The sequence below is a fragment of the Schistocerca gregaria genome, chromosome 7, assembly GCF_023897955.1.
Source record: "Schistocerca gregaria isolate iqSchGreg1 chromosome 7, iqSchGreg1.2, whole genome shotgun sequence".
NCBI lineage: Eukaryota > Metazoa > Arthropoda > Insecta > Orthoptera > Acrididae > Schistocerca > Schistocerca gregaria.
In genome coordinates, this window is record NC_064926.1 from 570,761,266 (window position 1) to 570,773,578 (window position 12,313).

The window sequence follows — 12,313 nt, forward strand, 5'->3', positions numbered from 1 at the left end:
TGAGTCACAGATAAGCTCAACAAAGGCTGTCACATAAGCTTTCGGTCGACAAGTCCTTTGCCCTTTGTCAACACACACACACACACACACACACACACACACACACACACACACACGTGTGCGCAAACACACCTCTCACACACGACTGCTGTCTCTGGCAGCTGAAGCCCTGCCAGAGACTGCAGTCGTGTGTGTGTGTGTGTGTGTGTGTGTGTGTGTGTCTGTGTGTGTGTCATTTATTTTTGACAATGGCCTGGTTGGCTGAAAGGTTGTATTGTGACAGTCTCTTTGTTGTGCCTATCTGCAACCCAGTATCTTAACTGTATGGTGAGTAGCAACTATCCTTTTCGTAATAGTGCCATATCTTGTAGTTAGAGAATAGCCAATCTTAAGGGAAGTTATCAGTTGGACTGTCATATACGAAAGACTTAATTGTGCGCTGTCTTTGTTGGTGTGGAATGTGTGTAGTGTTAAAAGAGTGCCTTTTACAGGTAATTACGGGTTTAAAATATAATACTGAAATAATGACATATAAAACATTCCAAAGAATTACACAGAAAACATTAATGAGGATTTACAAACATGTTTTATTAAAGGGAAAAATTTAAAAAAAAAGTCTGTGTTCTCTTTTCCTTCAAGTAGACCATTGTAGAAGTAGCTGCATAAGTGCCAGCCTGAATGTAGTGTCACGCTGCAGTTTCCCCTGTTGTGTCAATTTCAACTCTGTCAGCAGATGACGGACTGCCACAGCGGACAAATGGCAGAGCTTCTCATACTATCCCCATACATGAGCTGATAAAAGCCAGGAAATGGCTTCACAAATTTCACAACATAGTATTTAGCAGACATCCCATTGGTCCCTGAAGTTCCTTTTTTCCTATAGTACCAAAAAGGTACTTTTTTTAAATTTGATCCCGAAAGTCCTTTTCTTTTAATTTTAATAACCCCAGTGAAGCTTAATTGAGGCATCTTTAAAATTACAACTGGCCTTAACTCTTTTTTTCCCCAGCATTTTGGTTTCATTCATCTCCTGCACATAAAGTAAATTCCCTTTTGAGGGAACCACAGGGAGTAATTGTAGGAGGACTTTGATGGTCGTGGGGCAAGGAAACATATGGGGAGACAGTGCTGCTGCTGTGCAGTGCCAGCCACTTTTGTGCGACATACTCTCCAATTTTTTTAATTAATTAATTAATTTATTTTTTTTAATTAGCGTCAAATATCGATCAGAGACAGAATGTGTGGCTAGCCACTGAGAAATGTGCTACTGATTTCGGTTGTGATCGGAAACATTCAATACTGCAGTACTGCGTCATTCTCGGCCACTACGTGCCAGTTTTGCCACATTGAATTTTGTAGTTGTGCCACAACCATTATATTAGCAATAAAATTACAGCACTTTGGAAAGCTGCTCGAAAGGTAGGTTGTTAGCTATGGCTATGAAAGATTATGATAATCACACTCAAAAGAATTAAGTGGCATAGTAATTACTTTTGGATTAGCGTTGTGTCATAAGATATTTTGATAATGATTGGTAGTAAAGATGAGATTTGCGTGTGGCATGTTGTGTGAGTACTTTTTCCCCAGGTTCAGTCGTGTAATGCCAGGGAAGTAACTGAAAGTAAAGTTAACAAACAATCTTGAACTTGTAGCTCACAGACAATGTGAGATACTGCAGAGTTAAAAACATAATTTTTTGCAGGAATTCTTACACTGTATGAGAACCTTGAAGAACAGGGATCTTTGAACTTTTAAAACTGTTCTTTTTGTCAGCCCACACCATACCGAAAATTGAACCGATAAGATAAGCTGTGATGTATCACAGGACTTGGACTAAAACGATGAATCACTTGCACTCAACAGTGTTGTACTGGAGAGCGGTAGTGCTGTAACAACAAATGGCAGTTGTTAAGTTGGTGTTCGTAGGACTTAGCAAATGCACTAAAAACAAATTTTAATATCCACCTATTCGCAGAATCGTCACTGTTCATGCAGTTAATGAAAGTGAATTTAAGTTAACAAACCAAATCATAAATTTTAACTATTCACAGTTGGTGACATTTAGGCTACTCTCATTGCAGTGAAAGCTTGTGTGGGTGTAATAACACCATAGTACAATTACATTGTGTAGTAACTGTCAAATGGTGGTTGCAAGTGAGATCAACAAAACAGATAGGATATGCATTCTCATTGGGGGGGGGGGGGGGGGGGGGGGGAGTTAGTAAAATTTCAGAAAATGGCTGAGAGTCAGTCAGCGAGTCTTCATTTACAATTTTCATGTCTACTGTACTGTCTCACTAAGACTTAGTGACCCCTGTCATCCTAGTTCTGTTAGGGATAACTTGCTAGACTGTTTGTACGTAATTGAAGTGCTCAACATGTTTAATTTAATTTGATATTCATTCTTACAAATAAGCTCCAAATTAGAACATAAACTTTGTAAAATATCCCACTGTAATAAAAGTTTGAAAAGCAATTTTGTCTGTCTTATGGTACCGCTTCAGTAGAAAAAGGATTTTCTCTTTGTGGACATGTTTTAACGAGTGATCAGCTAAACATGAGTAAACAAGTTTGGAAGGTAGGAGACGAGATGCTGGCAGAAGTAGAGCTGTGAGGACAGGGCGTGAGTCGTGCTTGGGTAGCTCAGTTGGTAGAGCACTTGCCCGCGAAAGGCAAAGGTCCCGAGTTCGAGTCTCGGTCGGGCACACAGTTTTAATCTGCCAGGAAGTTTCATATTTCAAATATGTCTGCTTGTGTCTGTGTATGTGCGGATGGATGTGTGTGTGTGTGTGTGTGTGTGTGTGTGTGTGTGTGTGTGTGTGTGTGTGTACACCTGTCCTTTTTTTCTCCCTAAGGGAAGTCTTTCCACTCCCGAGATTGGAATGACTCCTTACCCTCTCCCTTAAAACCCACATCCTTTCGTCTTTCCCTCTCCCTCTCCTTCCTGAAGAAGCAACCATCGGTTGCAAAAGCTAGTAATTCTGTGTGTGTGTTTGTGTGTTTTGTTCATTGTGTCTGTCTGCCGGTGCTTTCCCACTTGGTAAGTCTTGGAATCTTTGTTTTTAATATATTTTTCCCATGTGGAAGTTTCTTTCTATTTTACTTACTTATATAGTTAGTATGACAAAAGTGGAAATTGGGTGTCAAGAAGTCATTGTGTGAATTTTTACCTGTTTTTTTTTTTTTTTTTTTTTTTTAAGTTGCTAAATTTTGTGTTTATTTTTAAATGATGGAAAATCCAGGATGGAATAATGACAATATTACGAAAAGATTGAGTTGCAGACAGGCACAACAAAAACATGCTAAAATGTGAGCTTTTGGCTGAAAGGCCTTCTTCTGAAGTAGACAAGGCGTGCACATTCATGCAAGCACAACTTACACACACACACACACACACACACACACACACACACACACACACACACACACACAACTACCATCTCTAGCCTCAGTGTCTGCTTCAGAAGAAGAAGAAGGGCTTTTGGTAAAAAAAAATCACATGTTTAGCAATCTTTTTATTGTACTTGTCTGCGGATCAACCTCTCCTCTATATGGTGAATAGCAGTCTACCCTTAATAGTGTGTTCATTTTTGATGCATTTACACCTTGTGGTCACAGATCCTCGTGTCCATAATGACACTTTTTATTTCCTGCGGATTGTTTATTGCTAAGAGGTTTTGTATATTATCGCAACCATTTACACTGAAACAAATTGCCCAAATAAATTTTCTGAAAATTCCTTTTGTACAATTTTGAATGATATTTCAGCCAACAACTGATTTCAAACGTTCTTTGTCTAAAAATTGATGGGAGATTGTGTGAGTTGAGCCCATATTCAGAATGAGCTCATATTTAATATGAGGCTAAAATTTTCCTTGAATCTTTTAGGAACCATATCTTGTAAGTCTGGACTTGGTAGAAGGAAACAATTATCATGCAATTTATTTTGGTTGTTGAGTACAGCTTCTACACATATTGACTCACAGCAGCTGTCTACTTCAGTTCCACTACAAGAGAAACTACGTACAACAGCACCACCACCACCAACTGAATTTAGTGTATCCTTTATGTACATCATTAAGTTCATCAGCTTAACTTATCTCCGATTTAAGCTTCAGTGATTTCTGGTAGTGCTTGGAGTTCTGGTTCTTTCCCAACTCATTTATGATAGTTTACAGCTATAGTACTACTATTTTCTATGTCTGCCTTTCTGGTTCTTTCTCAACACAGCTGTGATAATTTGCAACTATAGTACTGACGTTTTCCCGGTCTACCTTTTTCCTGTGCACATTGTGAGCTCCACTATTATCTACAAACAAGATGATGGTCTTTTATCACTTCAGATAGCCTTTGGCAGCCAGACGGAAATTTTTCTGTCCTGAAGTGACATTGTGACATGAGCCAAGACATGCAGTTGGCTGTGCCCTGTGCTCTTTGTGGCAACCAGGACTCCTTCCAAATCTTTGATAACATAAGAGTGCACATTGGATTTCTTCCTGTCTTTGGCAATGTTATCCCTAAGGGGCTCTTATCATGCACCTAATGCTGGATCTCCCAACCCCCACTAGTACTACCTTTGTCAATCCTTGGACCTTGCAAGACAGGATGAACCCTCTAGAACAGAGAAAATAAGTGCAGTTTGGAAAGGATAGATACCATATACAGATATTGCCGGAAAGTTGATTGTCAGGGAAACCAAAGAGACCTTTTGATCACCTTCCCAGAAAGTCTTTCTCTACTTGCCGAATCTTGAAACCACTTCCCACTCGACCACAAGTTGACCACAGCAGTAGACCTTTTGGGACATGCTGGACATCCCTCGAATACTCACGCCTAGGCCTCGTCAGAGATGCTACATTTTTGTATAAATAATTAATGGAAAATCTCATATAAAGATGTGAAACAAATACTAACAAAGAGAGAGAGGGGCTGGCCAGTACTTACCTCAGCTCAGTACAGCCGATAGACCCAGTAGTGGAGCATGCCCTCCAGCATAATTCTAGGGACCTAGGAACCTGCTACACCGTATGTGCCATTTGGCTTCTCCCACCCAACACGAGTCGCTCTGAACTGCGGAGATGGGAACTTGCACTCCAGCACATCCTTTCATCACGCCATCCCCCTGGACTGATCCTACGTTAAACAACCTCACTCCCATTTACTTTTCAGTCTTCTCCTCTTTTCCTTTCTCTTTAGCCATTCATGCATATTTTCATCCTACATCTTTATACTATACACCTCTTTACTTCTGTATTCATCCTCTTTGGTTTGAAGCTGGCACAGTACCTACAGTAGAATATCTTTGGCTTCCCTCTGACAACCGTGCCTCCATCCTTGCTACCCTCCCTGTTTTCCTTTCCCTGCTGCTTCGTAACCTGGGTTGTGAGTAACTAAATCCACTTTCCCTTCTTCTCTTTCTTTGCCCTCTCTCCTCTCTGATGAAGGAACATTTATTCCGAAAGCTAGGAACGTAAATTTTCGGTTGTTTTTTTATGTATCTATCGGCTGTACTGAGCTGAGGTAAGTGCTGGCCAGCTCCTCTACATTTTTGTATCTTCTCCATTTGCCAATTAAATTCAGTATGCCATGTCAGTATTCAGCAACAAGAAGCTACCTTCTCTCTGTATATATTTCATGATTATATGTCTTATATTTTGGTCACATTTTTTAAATTATCCCAAAAAATATGAATTCTTTTAGAAATCCAATGCTGTTCGCCCCCCCCCCCCCTTCTGATCAGCCCCCCCCCCCCCAATCACTCTCTCTTTCTGTGTGTGTGTGTGTGTGTGTGTGTGTGTGTGTGTGTGTGTGTGTGTAAAATATGTACTATGTACACTTAATCATTACAAAAAGGTTAGAAGGCTAGATTGCTACTCACTGTAAAGATGACACGTTCAGTTGCAGACAGGCACAGTGAAAAGACTCTTAAACACCTTTCAGCCAAAGCCTTCTTCAGAAAAGAAAGGAAAGCACCCACAATACACACAAGTAGACACACCTCATGCACACATTCTGGTATTCTAGCCTGATTAATGAGAAAGCCGACCAGAAAGCATGAGCCTAAATGACAACTGCTAGGCAGCGCTCTTAATGTTTATGAGCACTGTTGTCATCACCTCATCGCTGGGGATGGGGCACGCGCCACATATCAGCCCATTGATGCCCATGGCGTTGCTCACAGCATGGGGTCGAGGACCTCAGTCATGTTCCAACTGCACTCTCATTTATTCATTATACACAGCATTGTTTGGTTCTTGCTGTTGGAATGTCTAAGGCTCACAATTTGGTTTCCACTTCATGCTTATTGTTCTGTCATGTTGTCTTGTTCGTCCATCACCACTTTTACTTTTTGTGCTTTTCAGTGACACCGTCGACACCCTCGGCTGCTCAGCCAGCGTCTCCTGCAAGTGCCGCAATTTAGGTTACTATTATTGGCGGAAAGATAAAATGTTAATGGTATCTTATGAATGCAAAATTCATGCAACTTGTGAAACAGTAACAGCAACAGCTTCTCGTCCAGCAGTAATTGCAACAGCAGTTCCAACAGCAAACCGATGTACTACATCAGGAAAATCACCTTTTATCACAACGCTTGCAGGTGCAGGATTCACAGCCTGTTGATTCTGTGGTCGTTTCCCAGATGGAATTCTGTCCACCCCTGTTTGTGCTTTTTAATGACACCAGGGAATGTTAGGACATGTATTTGCAATTGCTGAAACAGCACTTTGCCGCTTTTTGGGTTTCTGATGTTGCTCTCTCCAGTGGTCACTATTCATTTCTCGGGCTCCCCAAAGACTTTTTGCTACTAAAGAAGCTGGCTCCCGTCTCAAATCCGATTGCCCTCATGTTCGAGGAGATGTGTTCATTGCTGTCAAACTATTATTCACAATGATTCTGTGTGGTTGCATTGTGCCTTAAGCTTCATAAATACCACAAGCAACCAGGTCAGTCATACATCTTGTGCGAGACAGTTGTGCAAGGACCGAGTTCATGTGATTTCAATTGCTTCTTGCAAAACCTCATATGTGGTGATTTCAATTGCGTCTTGCAAAACCTCATATGTGGGTTCCTTGATTCGTGGTGTGGTGATCCAATTGGCCCCCGATATGGAAGTACAAATTGCATCCCCAAGCTAGACAATCCTTTTTTGGACGATATTTTTGAAATGGCACATTCTTTTGAAATTTCACAAGCAGCAAATGAACGCTTTAGGGCTTATCCCCAGATAGCTGTGGTTCATCCTCCATCAAGGGGTCAAAATTCTCGTATGTCCCAATGACAGTGTCATGATTCATCACTTTCAAAGGTGTCAGTAGGCTCTGAGCAGCCACTCAAACCATGTCAGCATAAGCAGTGGAGGCTCCCATCTTGTCTTTAATGTATCGCAATGCACTAACATGCAATATGTTCAACCTCACTCAGCACTTGCATAAAGGTATGGTCCGTGAACTCCAGGCCATTCTTCCCTAGGACAGTCCATCTGATACCAAGTTGTTTATTGATCTCATTACTCTAAAATAGGATGTTTGTTTCCAAGCAGACACAGAAGCAACAGTTTCCCTGGTGAACCTCGCAATGTATGCTCGTCTGGGCTACCCAGCATTGACCTGTCCTCCTGCAAGTTGGTTGCGTAAGTTGACAGCTCCATTCCCCTTCAGAAGTCAGTTCACATCTGCGGCAGCTTACAAGTAGGTTACATAGAATAACACCAAAATAAAAATTTATTTGCAAGGAAAATGCACCATTTACAACAACAAAACACACTGCATAAACGAGTGTCTGTTGACATCAAAATGTTTCAGACTATGCAATACTTTTTAACAACAAACTACTTTTGATGCGTCTTTCTTGTGAGCCTCATTTTGATGAGCATGATGTCACAACTGTTTAAATTTCAAACAGTTTGCTGGAAAAAATGTGAATGGTGATTTGAGAAGCATTACTTTCAAAGTAAATTTCCTTTTATGCGAATTAAATTATGTTACATGTGATGAATTTCTTAAATCACGGAATGTTAGACACTCATTCCAACTTAACACTGAGGAACAGCCGCTTAGAGAAAATTCAGGCCCAGAAGACCAGTATTTATGCCAGTATTTAAAATTCTGCTGGCACATTTGTGTTTAATGTATCTATAAGGGTAAAACGTGCTTAAAGAAGACCATGTCTTTCATATTTATTTTAGTTATTTCATAGATTACAAATTATTCAGTAACAATGGCAACAAGTATAATTATCCTTTTAACAAAATGTGCAAACTTGAGTTCTTGAGCAATTGCTCATGTAATTGGCTTGTCTATGGAAAAGTCGAAGTGCTGTACGGAACAGGTATTTATCCAGGTAACCCATGAAATGTTCATTAACAGCAGTGAAATTTATAATTCTGCTTGTCTGAAATTTTCAGCTGCTGCAGTTTAAGCTGTGCACTTAGGATCCTGCCTAACAACACACTCGGAAAAAACAGCAAACAATTTTTGACAACTAATATTATAAGTGAAAGTTTTTCTTTTCTTGTTATTATACTTTGTTAATTTAAACTATTGACTTATCCTGTTTGTGTGCTCACACTGCTTAACAGTGATGTTGTTATTGGCTGACTACATCACGAATCCTATGCCTGTAATATCTGCTGTCGTTGGATGGCGAGGTCACATGACATGAGCTGTGGTTGGCTGATAAAAACACGTTGCAATCTCAACTTCAGTGCTTCAGAAGCTACATTGCTCTATTTGATGGAATTTGTTTGGATCTCTTCGTAATACAAAAATATGCATTTTAAATGGTGCCACACAGCAAAGATCTTTTCAAAATGCGCACTTTTTTCTGTGTTTTGTTTCCATAATGTTGGGAAGTTCTATACCAGCGCATAAAACAGTCACCAGTCAAAGGATTGCTAAGTTTCACTGCTCCAGGGGGAAGTATATTGTCACTTAACAGAGAAAATATGTGCTTTCATTAGGTGTGTGGCTTATTTTTACCCAGGAAAAAGTATATTTTTACCAGAGAAAATGTGCATTTTTAACCGGTACATCCGCAAAAAACTTATACTTTTTTTTCTCGTCTGCGTATACAACTGCAACATTTCTGGCCTAAATGCCTTCTCTTGTTTGGGTTTGCCGTCACGGACGAAGTTCAGGTCATCTTGCGTGTGGGTCCCTTCCAGGAACTTTATCTTTGTGCCTCTTTTGAATCTGTCAAACCTGGTCTGGGATGCAGTACCAATTTCGAGGTGCATATTTATGTACATACAGATGCAGTGTCTCGTTTCTGTTCGGCACATCAGTTTCCGGTCTTTCTATGGACGGCTGCTGAGCTTGAACTCAATCTTCTTCATGAAGCTGGGGTAATTGAACTTGTCAAAACTAATGTTTGGGCTACACCACAGGTAGCGGTTGAGAAGCCAAATGACTGCTTCTGGCTCTCTGGAGATTTTGGGTCAACACACCATTTGTTTGTGTCTCCGATGTTCTCCTGCTGGTTTTCGAGGGAGATACGCACCGCGCTGTCATCCCTACTACCTTACACCCTCATATCTTGGAACTCCTCCATTGTGGACACTGAGGTATGTCGCAGATGAGAGCCCTTGTTAGCCAATATGCCTACTGGCCATGACTGAACAAAGATGTGGAGGCTATGGGGTGCAGTTATTTGGTGTGTGTCCAACATCAAGCTGCTGCTCCTGTCTTCCCCCCCCCCCCCCCCCCTCCCCCATGCCCACTCCCCTTTGCCCATGGGACCACATTCAGCTGGACTTTGCTGGTCCCTCTTTGGGCTCTATGTGGCTCATTGTCATGGATACTTAATCTGACAACCCCTACGTGATTAGCATGGCGTCCATCACTATGACCAACAAACTCGTTGCACTTGCCCAAATTCTTTCCGTCAAAGGGCTTCCGTGCATCCTTGTGTCTGACAGTGTACCCCAATTCATGATGATAGCCTTTGAATTGTTTTGCAATGCCATTGGTGTTAAACACCTGTTCAGCCCGCCTTTTCGCCCCTACACCAATTTCGATGTGGAGCGAATGGTGTGTACATTTAAACAACAAATGATGAAATCAGTGAGCATATCCACCATGGCAGCAGCATGCGCAGTGTCTGTAGGTGCACAGGACCACCCACGTCCATTAGGGCCAGAGCTCCTCAGTAGGTGGCAACCACATACTCTCTTCCTCCTCCTCCTGGCACGACAGCCCTCAAAACCCATGATCCAACACAGTGGATGATACCCTCCAAATTCAGTAGTCTGGGTATTTTCCTGTGGAGCAAAACCTTTGTGGGTGCCAGCTATGGGGTGGCACCTTATTACAGTTGATACTCCATGGGGTTTGGAGTGTCGTCTCACCAACCAACACCGTGGGTGGGTCACTCATAGTTGGAGAGCCCACCATTGCAAACTCATCAATCACACAAGTACAATTTGCAGTACAGGGCATCATTGGCTGTTCCTGTGTATGCATATTTGAAGATTTGAGACCTCACCACCCCATCCATTTCCTCAATAGTTGTCTCCCACACCGCTGTTCCCTAGTGAATTGCCCATCGTCTCGCTTTCCTTCTCCCAGCTGGCAGGCTCCTGTGCCAGAGCACGGTTCGGAACACTTAACTGTGCCACCAGTTCACTTCCAAAACATCCTCACCTCAGCGCTAGGCGCAGGTCACATCCCATGCACCAGCCTATCACACTCACACACGTGCTGTAAACCTCACAGGGCAAGGGGCCTCGACCTCAGTTGTGTTCCAACTGTGATCTCATTTGTTCTTTATATGCAACAATGTTTGGTTCTTGATATTGCAACATCGAAGGCTCACCATTTGGTTTCCACTTCAGACGTGTCATTCTGTCATGTTTTCTTATTATCTCTGTTGTTGTCTGTCATGGTTTACAGCAACTCACTGTTACCCTTAGCCGCTTGATCAGTGTCACGTAGCAATGCCACGATTCCAGTTCTATACACATAACCGCTGTCTCCAGTCTCCTCTAGCCAAACTCAAGCAGGGACACGTCATACATATTTGGTTGCTATCTCCAGCCGTTCTAGTGAGACTCCAGAGCCTGACTAGGGCAGTCAGAGAAATCAGACATGTGAGCGTGATGGATGTATGCATGTTTGAATGTGAGTTTGTCTAGAGCGGCCAGCAATAGTGGTCATGTGTACATGAGGTGTGACAACTTGTGTTCGTTTGTGTGTGTTTTCCTTTCTTTTCTGAAGAAGGCTTTGGCTGCAAGTTAACTTGTAACAGTCTTTTTTTTGTGCCTGTCTGCAACTCAAAGTATCATCTTTATGGTAAGTAAAGATCCATCCTTTTCTTCATTGTTGATATTCCAACCTGGGCTTTCCATTGTTATACATTATTTCATACAGTGTATGCATAATTTCTGATAAATATAATGTATACTCATTAGTAGGAAAAACTGATTGATCTAATTGAGATGCTCTTTTTGCTAAGGAAAAATGGAGCCCATCTGATAGAGCGAAAATTCTGATGCATTTGAGCTCTGCTACTGGATACTATCTACATGTACTCTTCCGTTTGCAAGTAGATTATGACATGGATCTTCGGAGCATAGTTGATTTTCCAGCAATATTGGACAACACATTACATCTACAAGGTAGGTTACCTATAGTGCATGTGTACCAACCTTTTAACCCTTAAATGCATGATTTTTTATTTCATGCTGTAAAAATCACCATGTTTAGTTTATAGTTCCTACATTACGAAAAAATATTGAAATTTTTTTTTAATTAAATTAAAATAGCATTATTGTTGACAATCGCTCCAAACACAGAAACAGACCTAATTTCAAATCTATTGTAAAGACACTTGAATTAACTGTCTACACCATATCTACTTCCGTTTTCAAAATAAAAAAGTAATTTTCAAAGTCACAAATCGGTGCACAAACACAAAAAAAAGTGTCTACTTTCCGCCAAAACACATGCACGGCAGTACATCCACACAGCTGATTGTTGAACTGGTTCTGTTCGTCCTGCCATTTATGATCGCTATGAAGACGTAGTAGCAGCTTAGCAGCTGCAGTAGTGTGTATACACTTAACTACATAACGAATGTGTTACAAAATGTTGCTCTGTATAGGATACATCGAAGAAATGAAGTCTGTAGCTGATCAGCTACGGAAGGGTTAAAAACATATTGCTTTAAATGAAAGTTGTGTTCTTCCTAAACTATGGATTACTTAGATGATAGAGCAAGTGCCCAGAAGGAAACTTTATCATGGAACAGTACAAAAGCGGCAAAGATATACTTAAAGAAAGAAATCACTTACCCCCTGCAGGTTCGGGGGTACGAA

General features: G+C 41.2%; 1 protein-coding gene across 1 annotated transcript in view; it reads left to right on the top strand.

Annotated features, from left to right (window-relative positions):
* Positions 1 to 12,313, top strand: part of LOC126281955 (nonsense-mediated mRNA decay factor SMG5) — a 318,742-nt gene that overhangs the window by 41,167 nt on the left and 265,262 nt on the right. Inside the window, exon 3 of the mRNA XM_049981327.1 lies at positions 11,452 to 11,614. Coding sequence (XP_049837284.1) covers positions 11,452 to 11,614 — 163 coding nt within the window. The remainder of the gene's footprint in view (positions 1 to 11,451; positions 11,615 to 12,313) is intronic.